General features: G+C 38.5%; 1 protein-coding gene across 1 annotated transcript in view; it reads left to right on the plus strand.

The window, feature by feature from the left end:
• Positions 1-7,664, plus strand: part of LOC149266848 (uncharacterized) — a 187,561-nt gene extending 179,897 nt beyond the window's left edge. Inside the window, exon 3 of the mRNA XM_089409329.1 lies at positions 7,497-7,664. Coding sequence (XP_089265455.1) covers positions 7,497-7,664 — 168 coding nt within the window. The remainder of the gene's footprint in view (positions 1-7,496) is intronic.
• The last annotated feature ends 6,287 nt before the right edge of the window (positions 7,665-13,951 follow it).

Genomic DNA, 13,951 nt, shown 5'->3' on the forward strand with positions numbered 1-13,951 from the left:
GATGATTGTTGGGACTATGTAGTGCTTAGTTCCCATAGTTAGTCCGTCACCCCTTGTCAGTCAAAACTGCACATTTCCTCCTATCATATGCCCAGGTTGTTGCTTGATCATGTTGTAAAGTTAGATTTGTAAGAGATACTATTTTCTTGCACTAAGTGTCCTTTCTATCCCACAGGTACCACACTCATGAAGTGCTTCTCTCCAGTAGTCATTGTACCATGGCACCAAAGAGAGCTGCTTCAAGAGAGACCACTGAAAGCAGTACTAGGGAAGTAGTTGAGCAAGCACCAGTTTACTTGCCAATATATGCAGATGCCCAATTGTTTACAAAATATGAGTCAACACTAACATGGAAACAAGACCAGCAGTAGTGGAAGAAGGCAACAATCCAGTACAAAATCAGGGAAAGAGGAAATTGCTAACATAACAGAGGGAGAAAAAAGCTAGAGAGTGAAAGCGGATTCAATCTTCATGCAAGCAGCTTTGGAGACAGAAGCAAAAGGAAGTAGAGGACACAGACAACAGAGCAGAGGAAGAGAGAAGAGCATAACTTGTAAGTAGCATAACTGAGATTACAGCAAGCATAACAAGAACCAAAGGAAGAACGGGAGCCGAGAAGGAGAGAACAGGAAAAGAAGCAGAAAGAGCAAGAAGAACAAATTCAAGACGCAATGACAGGACAAACAACGCCAATACAGGTTTATGAGCCAAAAAAGCCAGGACCTAAGGAAGAGAATGAACAGATGCAGGTTCCCTCACTAAAACTAAGCACAAGAACCAACTCCAGTTATAGGTTGACAGGTACATGGAGCATCTAAGGCGAGAGGCCATGAGGGATGACTTGGATCTAAGCACACCAAACATGCAGAAGCACACTAGTGGTTTTGTTATGGTCTACACCATGTTGCACATGCTTCAGGATGAGATGGACACAAGTTCCAAGACTATATACCTGGAAGCTATGACAGCAAGAGTCCTCTATCAGGAAGACACCATCAAGTAGTTTTGGTACATCATAGCATAGTACCAAGCTTGGCATCAGTACATGACCAAGAATCATCAAGTGGAGGTTGCCGAATTGGTCTTCCCAAACTTTGGAGTTATAGTGTTATGTCTTGATAGGCTGTCTCTAGCCTATTTTGTCTCACATGGGTACATGTGGAAAATGTATATTATTTGTAAATATTTTGTAAGTGAAATTCTAAGTGTCATTAGTGGAATGTGGACAGTCACTATGTAATGTAAAGAGTTATTTGTAAATAAGTTGAACAGTCATGAGGGTATTCAAAGAGTCACAAAGAGGAATGTCAAGGGTCACCCCACGCTTTGTTATAAATAGAACCTCATAACTCATAGAACGGGATTTTGGGAGCCAATCTTTTGGCTAGGCATTGCTTAGAGAAGGCTTGGAGAGTATTGTGACAGGCCTTGGCTTCTCCACAATGTAGAGAGAGTACATCTCTTTGGAGGAGCAGGTAGTGTTGAGTGTAATGTTCCACTATTGGGGCTAGTGGCTATTAATGGTGTATGTATGGATGGAACTTTCACTTAATAATATAACTGAGCCAGCTCATTTTCATGCATATGTTGTTATTGTAGTTCGACTATTCTGCTTACTTTAGCAATGTATGTTATTGAACTTACGTATTTGTGTATGAACTATTTTGTATGCAATTGTATGAATCTTGTTGAAGACGTGTTGTTGTATTAACCCATCACTTTTGATTGTGGACTATTCTGCTTCCATCGTGTGATGTCATTCCACTGGTGTGTTCCTTTCAGGCTGTGTACTATTACAGGCTTCGAAGGGACACACTTCCTTTTCCCTTCCGTGTGTTAGAACCCCCATGCATCTCACTCGACTCATTGAAAGGTCACACACTTGCTTCCGACAAAGTTATCATACTTACCTCTTCATGCTACCATGGTCAAGGCACTACTTTACTACCCACTGCTGGGACTCCTACTCCAAACGGTCTGGTGTCTAGTTGGGACTTCTTACCAGGGAGATCCCTTGACATGTTGCTGGGTCCAGCACCGTCAACAGACTAGTAACTCAACCCACAACTTACTCCGAGATTTCAGAGAATTTGTCCACCCAGGGTTTCGAGGACTCGTAACTCAACCCACCAAGGACTTCCACAGTGTTTTCCCAACCAAGGCTTCCGGGACTAGTAACTCAACCCAAGTTTTTACAGGGCTTCCAAAGCGTTTTTCCAACTAGGGCTTGCAGGGACTAGTAACTCAACCCAAGGTAATGGAAACATGAGAACCAACCAGAAAAATAAAGAAATGAACCCACAACATCATGGTTATCCAAGAAATGGCAAGGTTAGGAAATTCCATTGTCAATCTAGGCAATCCTCCATGCCAATGACAGATCATGACCAATAAACCACATGCATATGTCATGTATGCCAAACCTAGTGAGGAATACATACATGCAACTCGGTACCTACAAGAAAAACCCATTGTAGTTGTTGATCTCGATTCCCTCTTGCGCTTTCCTGCTCTTCCTCTGCCTTCTTGCTCCAAAACTCCAAGTATGCCACACTCTCAAAGAGTGCTCGAAGAAAACTCTAAGTGCCTAAGGGTATGAGAGAGAGAATAGAGAGAGAGCTCCACACTAAACTGAAAAAAGTCTTCACTGACCAAGCATTCCCACTAATCCTCAGAAGCCTTTTTTTATCAATGAGGCCTCTATTTTCTTCAATTTACATTATTTTCCTTCATTTTCCTCTTCACATGCAACTTGTGGCCTTTCTATTACAGTTCTATTTGGGAACATCACTCCCAACATTTAGATTAGTACTATTAAGACTCATCAAACCCTAATTCAGTTTCTACATGCCCTAGACAATTCATCACATTGAATGCCATCATTCCTTAGAGTTTCCTGGCATGAAGACATCCTGAAATGACTCCTTGAGGGACCAGCGCAGCCTTGGTCAGGGGTAAGTGCTCTTCAGAGCACTTAGGCCCATTCAAGCCTACTTTGCAAAGCACCTAGGCCCACTTTGACCTGCACTGGGTGAGATTGAGCGAAATCTTCATAGGGTTCTAGGAATATTCCTACATTCTAGACCATTCTAGAAGATTCCCACCTCTTATCCTCTCCTATGAGCTCGAAATTAGATAGGGAATGAATCAAATAACCTCCTATCCTCTCATCCCTTCCTCCATGGAAACTAACTCCCAAATTGGAAAACCATTCAATGCCCAATTTATGACAAAACCACCTCCATTTCCCTATAAATTGAGCACTCATCATAGTGATCAGGGGCTAGACTTTGAAGAATTGTAAGGAGATACTGTTGGTTTGAGGTTTGAGATCATAAGCAAGTATTGTTATGCTGCTGGAGTGTTGTGACTTTGGTGTGATGAAGGATGGAACTCAAACTAGATGAGTGACATGGGATCGGACTTCTTTGGTTGTAACTCTTCCTTCTACTTAATAAAGTTGTTTACACCTTTTTCCATATTCTTGTCATTATGTATGATGATTATATGTGTAAATGCTTTCGATTCCATTTTCTTATAGTAGGTAGATCTCTTGCTTTCATTAGTTTTTGTCCTTTGTTTATGATTGAAGGTACTTATCAAGCAGATTTAGTTCGAGAAGAAGCAACGGGAGCTATTCAAAGGAGATAAAGGGAAGCGAAAGATAACAAGTAGGTCCCTTGTCTTATTTATCTTCTATAGGAAAAGGTTAAACTCTTTAAATCTGTTGTTCTAAGTGTATCTACCCACTTATGGAAGTTGTGTTTATCCGTAGATGCAAAATTCCACATAACACTTTCACCTTCCTTTTCTCCTAACTTCCATTATTTTCATAAATAAATGTGCCAAAAATGCCATTTTGCCTTTCCAAAGCCTTTTCCATTGCCTCTTCCAATTTCCTTAGCCATAATAACTGAAATGAACACCTAGTAGGATGTTTTTCCCACCATTCAGCTTGGAATAAGTGTACCATTACCATGGTCTTATATTTTATATTTACATGGATTTTTTAACCAGGGTTGTTACACATTTTAAGTTTTCCTTAACAACACGTGGCCTAACCAAGAAGGGACCCCTATGATGAGGATTCACGTTGCCTTCATTTATTTTCATAGTTTAATATCTTTGTTTTACAATTTGAAACTCATTTACTTGCAGAACATAGTACACTTAATTACAATTTATTGTATCAATGTTTGATTACATTATTTGAGTTTAGTTTGAAGTGAGCATGCCTATGTTTACAATTAATGTGCTTGTTTTTAAATTTGATCATTGGTGTATCTAAGAATCTTGTTTGGTTGAACCACAAGGATAGAGCTCTATGTATTTTTCCCATGTGGAACCTTGTGTACCCTATGGCACTTGTCTCAACTAAATAATTATAATATGATGATTAATATGTATATTAGCTCAGTTGAATCACAAAGACAAATCCCTGTGTAAATTTCCTTTGCAAATCCTTGTGCAATTTGTGGCACTTTTCTCAACATTTGTCTTGATTTATTTTTGCATTGATTTAATAAATTAAAAACTATGTCCTAACATATATTGTTCCTTACACTTCACAATCTTACCAACCTGGATTAATGAATTAAATGTAACAAAATTTTAGTGCAATTGAATTGATCAACATAATCTTCAAAAAAATGGTCAGAATTTTGGGGATTTTTCCCAAAATTCTCCATGGCCATCTTTGTCTTTGGCCCCTGTCAAGAACTTGTAACATCCCCTGTCCCATTTCCTCACAAAAAAAATTGTTTCGTGTCTCTCTCCATCCTTCCATGGTTATCTATCAAAATCAATCAACATGAATCATTCGTAATAGTGCAGGAATCCCCTTCAAAGTGCCAACATGCCTCTTTTATATGCATGCCCTTATTATGCCACTTGACACTTCCCTTAAGGCACTTAATGGGCCTTCATTATTTTCATGTGCACTTTTTATGATTGTTGGTGGAAAATTTTGAATGAATAATGACCCAGGGTTTGTCCTAGGGTGCCAACAAAGATTTCGGCGTAGTCTAGCACTTCGCCAGCATTTTCACTCCCTTGGATCAAAGGAGCATCTCACCCGAGGCGAGATAGAACCATAGAGAGATAGAAGGGGATCTAAAAGTATATATTATGCAGTATACGCAACCATCCATACATTCATTCGCAACAATATATATTATGCATTTAAAAGAGAATAATCAACATACATAAAATTTTAAAAGGGGGTGTGAAACACATAAACATGCAACAAAACTCCCATTCTCCTTTTATTATTAAATAACAATCCTTCAGTACATATTACGTCACATTATATATTTGTGCGTAGATATTATAACCCGAAACAACTATCAAAATACATCATTACATAATCATATATGCCTACAAACAATCTTTATTTTACACAACCCAAATCTAATCTTTGCAATGTCATCTAAACTTTCACAAATCCTTAAATCTTGTTTCTCGTTGCATTGCATCTTCTTTTATAGCCTATGTTCACTTGATATGATCTTCGATCCCTTGCTTGCTTGATCAATGGTTTTCCAAAACCTCGAGACATTACCTTGGTTTCATGTTGACTTTATCAAAATTGGTTCCAGCTTTTTCGGTCTCCGCCCTTAATTTCTGTTGTGCAAGTCCCAAAACAAATATTTTGTTGTCGCTTTGATTTTCTGGTGCTCCTCTTCTGGCGAATTTATCCAAAATGTCCTCCGCAACTTTTATTCCTTCAAAATGAAGGACCCAACATGCCCCGACCACAATCCATTAACTCGCCCTCAAGTCAATGTGTTGTTGTTGCATTTGAACTATGGGTTGGTTGGCTTCCGCTCTTATTGGGTGCGGTACCTTCAAACGAAGGACCCAACTCTGGAACAATTTGAAGAACCGAATCGTTAAATTTGGTGAATGTAGAAACAGAGGAGTTTTATAAGTCCAAAAGTGTAGATACCTTACTTGAAACTTCTTCAACCATCTGCGCACTGAGATCACTAGGTTGCGATTAGAAAAGAACCTTGATCTGCTAATCGGCTATAGTGGACAACATGCTCAAAGTGATAAAATGTTTTTGTGCCTCCGGGCGAAGGTCATGAAGAATGCGTTTAGTTGCCTGCGACGCATCTTCCAATAGATTAATCTGACCATTCAATACATCGGCTTGATCCAAGAGTTTCTTCTTCAGGTTCAAATATATTTGAATTTTTCTGCATCTATCAAACATAACTCGTAGTAAACTAGGATGATTCTTGAGTAGGTTATAAACAATCCAATCATCCATATAAACTTCAAGAAACTTATGTATATATTCATAGAAGGCAGCAATAAAAATGCGCGAAAAAAGAGAAGGTGCATTCTTCAACCCAAAGGGCATAACATTATAAGCATAGCACCCCCATTTGGTAGTGAACATGGTCTTCTTCTTATCTTCTTATGTAATTCAGACTTGGTGATACCCCGAGAAACTATCAATGAAAGAGTAAGCCTTGTTTCCCCCAACATTATCCAAAACTTCATTGTTAAAGAAAGTTGGAAATGGATCATGCACATAGGCGTTATTGAGGCTACAGTAATAAACACACACTCGAATGTGCTTTGAATCCTTCTTATCCTAGATGACAATGGGACTTATCTATTCAACTTCATCAACTGGGAATATCAAACCAGCAACTAGAATTTTGTAAATTTCCTTCTTCACTTTCTCCTTGACCCGTGGATTCAAGTTGTAGGGTTAATGTTTAACTGGCTTCGCATCTAGCTTCAGTGCTATTTTAATTTATCCCAAATCTCCTTTAATTCCCTTTAACTCTGAGACGAAACAAGGAAATAAATCCTCATGTTCTTTGAGCAAATCAAGAATTTCCCCAGTGGTTCGATCATACCAATAGTCCCCAATAGAAGCAAGCTTTGATTTCTATTATGTCCCGATATTCATCTTGTTCAACTTCAGAGGCTACAGATACGGAGCATCATGTATAAGATCCTCTTTTATTTTCCATTCCCCTTCAAATTATTCAAAGGACAAATTTTGTAGCTCCTCCAGGTCATCATCTAGATCTTTATTAACTTTACTGTAAACAACAACTTCATGGAACCCCGATTCATATTGGTGTGCAAAATCTCCATACCTATTGCATTCTTCCAAAGTGTCCCCGCCTGAAAATAATAGTCCTTTGATAGCTCAAAGGGCTTACGCTATCCTTTCATGTATGCGTCTTTCCTTCTGTGAACCTGCGTGTTGTTAGGACCTCATATTGTCCCTTTTTGACCATATATTTTTCTATGATACCATCCCTTTCAACTTATATTTAAAAGCCTTTGTTAGTATTTTAACTCAATTATCCCAAAGGTATGAAATGATTCTTCTCATCACTATACATTTAATTATTTAGCATATAATCATGACATCTTCATAGTTAAATCTTTGAATTATTAAGTGCTAAACAGTTAAATGATGTTGTGCAGTCTATGATGCTGAAACAGCCGGAAGAATATTTTTGTAGTTACTGAAACAACAGAAACGGCACGCGGATCACGATGCTGAAACAGTTGAGATCCGCGTTCTAAATATGACAACAGCAAAGGAATCAGGACTGATCACCAAAGAAGCTGTTACACTGGATGTAACTCTTATATCTAAAGATAGCATTATTGTAACAGCATTTCATTGACAAGGAATTAACTTCCCTATTTTTGTATAATGGGTTAGAACGATGTAAATCTTTTGTAATAGATGTCTCCTCTATATAAAGAGGAGACATCTACATTAGAGGGGGATGAACAGACTGTGGAAAAAGGCTTAGCTGAAGGAACAAGACTGGAACTCTTTTCTGTAATATGACATATTGATGGATGAATAAAGTTGTTCTGAACATCTTTTTCTAGTTCTTGTTTTCTGGGGAATCTTGTGAGAAGGACCGGGCCCACCTTCATCACAAGATTCACCCATTACATTTCTGCAGTGTGATAAGTGTGCTTTTTATTCATGCCTTGTTAACAGTACTATTTGCTGAACATTGTTTATAATACCTTTGCTAAAACTCTGTTTTTGTTAATTGTTATATGAGTGTTTCATCGGTGATTAAGTTACAGAGTGAATTGGCAAGCTGAATTAATCAGAGGCAGGTGTTGGAGATTCCCGCTCTAGGGGATAGGGTCCTGACTCTCTGTTATAGCACAACCATTGTTTTCTTTTGCAGATTGATTCTTTCCATTTCTTTATTAGAATTAAGCGTTTTTCTGATAGCCATCTGCAATAGAGTGTAATTGCTGTAATGCAGAGTGGAGCTTCAGTTTGTTAATTTAAGGCGTGATTTGTTTATACTATAACTTTTGTTGCTTTTAAAATTCAGTACATATAGTACGCAGATTCCTTTGAAATAACAATACTTCCCTGGGTTGACAATTAATGTCGCACTTTGTTGTTTAATTCAATAAGCAATTAAAGTGACCAACATTTTGGTGCCATTGCCGGGGAAGGCAATTATAGATTTTAAAAGTACTGATGATTTTTCTGTAGATATGCAGAATGCATGAGAGGACGCAAGAAAACTAATCCTACAGGTGGCAAGGGCAAAGGAAGAGGAGGAAGGAAAACTTTCATCGATGATATTATTTCAAAAGCTGAGACATCCTAAAGGTTAAGCTCTGGAAGGCCACAGACCCGGCACTCTTTTCAAACAGACTATCAAACGGAGGAAGTAGTGGGACCTGAAAGGGTTATAGAAACACCAGAATACACTGAGGAACCAGTGGAGGAAGTCGAAGGACTAGTAGAAAATATTGAAGAGCCAATAGAATATACTGAAGTTGAGGAACCAGTTCAGGACATTGAGAGTCCAACAAAAAGCACTAAAGACCGGGCAAGCGCATCAGGAAAACAACCAATGGAGGATAACAATGAAGGAATATTCGGTGGAGGTCGTAGAGGAGAAGGAAGGGGAGAGAATTCTCTCTCCACCCTGGAATTCCCTATTGGGGAACTCCCCAAAGGAACAACTCCTATGAAGAATATCCCACTTTCAGCATTACCCAATTTCCATGGTTTATCCTCTGAAGACCCTAATGAGTTTCTTTTTGAATTTGATATATTGTGTAGAAGTTATGATTATGTTAATCCTGCTCAAAAATTGAAGTTGTTTCCAGCAACATTAAAAGGGAATGCACTAAGATGGTTTATGAGCTTGGGAGGCCATGTGATCACGACATGGGATTAGATGAAGGAGAAATTTCTGGCCAAATACCAAGACTATTGCCGGACAAGAGAAAAAAGGGAGGAATTATTCAAGATGGTTCAGAAGGAGGATGAAAATCTGGAGGACTTTGTGGAAAGACTCCAGTATAATCTGCAGAGATCTGAGCACCCTGATGTAAGTAAAGATATTCTCAAAACAATATTATTGAAAGGGGTAAGAGATGATTGTTTAGATATGTTAAATATGCTTGGTAAAGGAGATATATCCAAAGAATCATATGACGAAATTGTTAACCTCTGCAAGAGGTGTTCAAGAGGAGCTGCAAATAAATCAAAGAGCAGGGATAGTACTTATTCAAGGGTCCAGAAATCAGCTAGTGGTGGAGCAACAAGGGCTAAAATAGGTAATTTACTTGAGGAATTCAAAACTGAAATGTTAAGTTCTTTTGCTTCACAGATTGATACCTTGCAGGTTAAAAAGAAGCAGGAAAAGGCAGAAGCTTCTTTGGCCATCTTCTGCTCTAAATGCAGGGAAAAACATCCATTGAGGGAATGCCCACTGGACAAGGTGTCAATCTGTACTATTTGTGAAAAGGACCATGAAACTCAACAATGCCCCTCTTTACCAGGGATAAAGGCAGCATTACAACCAACGGAGGAAGAAGCTGAAGCAGTTTATCTGTTGACACAAAGGAGGCAATGGCAACCACGAGGACAAGGTACGAATTCTAGTATGTCATTTAATCGTTGGAATAATTATCCTTCGTTTAATCAAGAAAATTACCCACCCTTTAACCAAATGAAATACCCACCCTTTAATCAAATTAATTTCCCACCCATGCAGCAAACAAACCCTCCCTTTGTAGACCCTACAATGTGGACTCCCTGGCTTCTACAGCAATCCTATTTTAACCAATGGAACCCAAACTGGAGAGCTCAACAGACTCCATTCTCAAATCAATTTCCTCAGTTCCAGCAACAACTTTCTCTTCTGGCAGGTACCCCGCCGAATAATCAGACCATGAAGCCTCAGCTGCCTGTACAACCGAACCCTAACCCAAATAACAATAAAGTTGTGCAAGTTATCGACATTCAGAACCTACCTACATCTCCTATGCAATGCAATGATATTCATTTACGATATGGGAGAGTAGTCGAGCCAATTGTAGATGATATTACCTCTTCAGACTCTGAGAAAGAGGAAGCAGAACAGAGTAAATCATCTAATAAGGATGTGGAAACAGTCAAGCCATCCTCTAATGGAACTGCTGAAATAGCAGAACCACCATTCCCTGAGCGCTTGGCTCTCACTAAGACGCCTGAGTTGCCTGCTTTTAACCTTTTAGGGGAATTTTAGAATCTGTATGTTAAAATTCCACTTTTACAAGCACTCGGAGATGTACCAATCTATGCCAGAACTGTTAGAGACATTTGCATTAAGAAACCTGGTAGGAAGGCTAAAGATCCCCTTACAGTTCATGTGATGGGAGATCTAGCTGCTTTAATGACAGGAAAAGCCCCTCCTATAAAATATGGTGACCCTGGTCACCCTACGGTCATAGTACAGGTTGGAAAAAATATTGTTTCACGAGTTCTGGTAGACCTAGGTGCTGCTATAAATATCATGACCCTTGAAACTGCATAGTTGTTACAATTTAAAAATGTAATTAAAGAAACACCAACTATCTTGGAATTAGCTGATCGTTCCACAATCAAACCAGAAGGGGTTATTGAAGACCTGATTATTTCAGTTGAATCCTGGAATTACCCAGTTGACTTTGTGGTGTTACATACTAAAGCAAAGTTGGGGGGGCATCCTCTGATTTTGGGGAGACCCTAGCTGGCTACAGCAGATGCTTTTATCAGCTGTAGATCAGGTTCAATGACAATTTCTAATGGCTGTGAAACTAAGCAGCTTACGCTATACCCTCATGCTACACCTATGATTAATAATGATGATTCTGTATGGTTAGATTATGAGGATAATGATACTCAACCCATCTTGACCATTGGACAGGCCTTAACTCTTAAAGATACCACAGAAGACGAAGTAATTAGTAATTTTATTTCTGAACCTTCCTCAGTTACTTCTGAAGCACATAATCAATTAACTGCAATTCTGGATCCTGAAATGCAGCAAAAGCTTAAATCTGAAGATTTACCTCAAACATCAACTGCTATCTCATCTAAAAGCATAACAGTAGAAATTGAACCTGGCAAAACATTAAACATAAACCCCAATTTATCAGATGCTGAAACACAACAGCTAATGAGGTTGCTCCATGAAAACAAAGAAGCATTCGCCTGGGATTACACAGACATGAAGGGGATCTCTCCTGAATTATGTACTCATCGTATTTATATTAAGGAGGGAGCCCGACCAGTCTGTCAACCCCAGCGACGAATGAATCCCAATCTAAGAGAAATTGTTAAGGAAGAGCTTCAAAAGTTGCTTGATGCAGGGTTTATATATCCCATATCTGACAGTGAATGGGTTTCTCCATTGGTGATAGTGCCTAAGAAAAACGGGAAATGGAGAGTGTGTGTGGATTATAGAGCCTTAAACAAAGCCACCCAAAAAGATCATTTCCCCTTGCCCTTTATTGATCAGGTGTTGGATAGTTTGTTAGGGAAGAAATTATTTTCCTTTTTAGATGGTTTTAGTGGATATAACCAAATCAGAATTGCACCTCAAGATCAGGACAAGACCACCTTTACTAGTCCTTGGGGAACTTTTGCCTATAGAGTTCTCCCATTTGGACTATGTAATGCTCCAGCAACATTTCAAAGAGCAGTAATAGGAATTTTTCCTGATATGCTTAATGATTCTTTGGAAATATTTATGGATGATTTCACCCCCTATGGTTTGACTTTTGAAGTTGCGCTACAAAACCTTGAGAAAGTACTTAAACGATGCATACAAGCTAATCTTTCTTTGAGCACTGAAAAGTGTAATATGATGATGAACGAAGGAATTGTATTAGGGCACTTCATTTCATTTCTTAGGATTCAGGGATCCATCCAAATTACAGGTAATACAGACCCTTCCTATTCCTAAAACACAAACTGATGTAAGAAGCTTTTTAGGACATGCTGGATATTACAGAAGATTTATCAAAAATTTCTCTAAAATAGCTTCCCCTTTGTTTGTGTTACTTATGAAAAATGTTGAATTTAAGTGGATTGATGCCTGTCAGAAAGCATTTGATGAACTTAAGCATCAGTTGTCTACAGCTCCTATTCTGAGGGGACCTGATTGGGCACTTCCCTTTCACATATCCTCTGATGCGTTGGACACTGCAATTGGAGCGGTCTTGGGTCAAGAAGAAAACAATCTTCCTTATGCTATCTACTTCATTAGTAAGAATATGACCCCTGCTGAACTTAATTACACAGTTACCGAGAAATAATTTTTAGCAGTTATTTATGCTATTAATAAATTTTGACATTATATTACTGGTTATCCTACTTTTGTTCACACTGACCACTCAGCTATTAAGTATTTAATGAATAAATCTGTTGCAAATGCTTGAGTTACCAGGTGGTTATTTTTACTACAAGAATTTGATATTACAATTGTGGATCGACCAAGTAAAGAAAATGTGGTTGCTGATTTCCTTTCTTGGATAAAAACTAATGATAATACTCCAGTAGATTATTCCTTTCCTGATGAATATCTGTTTGCAGTATCTGCTCACTCACCATGGTATGCAGACATTGCCAATTATTTGGTTGCAGGGAAGTTACCATCACACCTATCACATAGGGAGAAAAGAAGGATCATTCAACAAAGTTCTAGGTACAGCTGGATAAATGGGTGCCTTTTTCATACAGGACTTGATCAGGAGATCCCAAGATGCATTAGAGAAGATGAGGTTTATGACATATTGAAGGCTTGTCATGATGGCCCTTGTGGTGGGCATTTCACTGATAAGAGAACAGCACATAAAATTCTCAAGATGGGTTATTATTGGCCCTCACTTTTCAAGGATGTAAAGAAATATGTCAGGGCCTGTGACAGCTGTTAGAGAATGGGCCAACCCAACCATAGAGATGAAATTCCACTGAACCCTCAGGTAATACTTGAACCCTTCGAAAGATGGGCTCTCAATTTTGTAGGGCCCATCAATCCTCCATCCAACCAAAGAGTTTATATATTGGTTTGTACATATTATATGACTAAATGGGTGGAAGCTAAGGCACTAATCAAAGCTAATGAAGAATCTGTTTTAACCTTTTTATTTGAAGAAATCTTCGTTAGATTTGGGGTGCCTAGAGAATTAGTCACAGATGGAGGACCTCCTTTCAATTCACATGGTTTTAAAGATATGCTTCAAAAATATCATATCAATCATAAAATGACTACACCTTACCACCCCCAAGCTAATGGTCAGGTGGAAAGTACAAATAAAGTCATAGAAGCTATTTTAACAAAAACTGTGAAAGAGAATAGGAAAGATTGGTCTCAAAGACTGCCTGAGGCATTATGGGCTTATAGAACTACTTGGAGAAACACTACAGGTTTTTCACCCTATGAATTGGTTTACGGTAAAAGTGTTGTTTTTCCTGTGGAATTTGAAATTAAAACTTTAAGAACTGCTTTAGCTGTTAACCTTGATTTAACTGATGCACAGACAGCTAGGTTGCAGCAGCTGCAGGAATTGGATGAAAAAAGGTTGGATGCCATCCATCAAACAACTTTGATTCAGCAAGAAATAACCAGGTGGCATGACAAAGCTATTAAACATAAGCAATTCCAAAAAG

This window comes from Pinus tabuliformis, chromosome 6 (genome assembly GCF_031772625.1).
Source record: "Pinus tabuliformis cultivar Carrire ecotype Pingquan chromosome 6, CPIR1, whole genome shotgun sequence".
Taxonomy (NCBI): Eukaryota; Viridiplantae; Streptophyta; class Pinopsida; order Pinales; family Pinaceae; genus Pinus; species Pinus tabuliformis.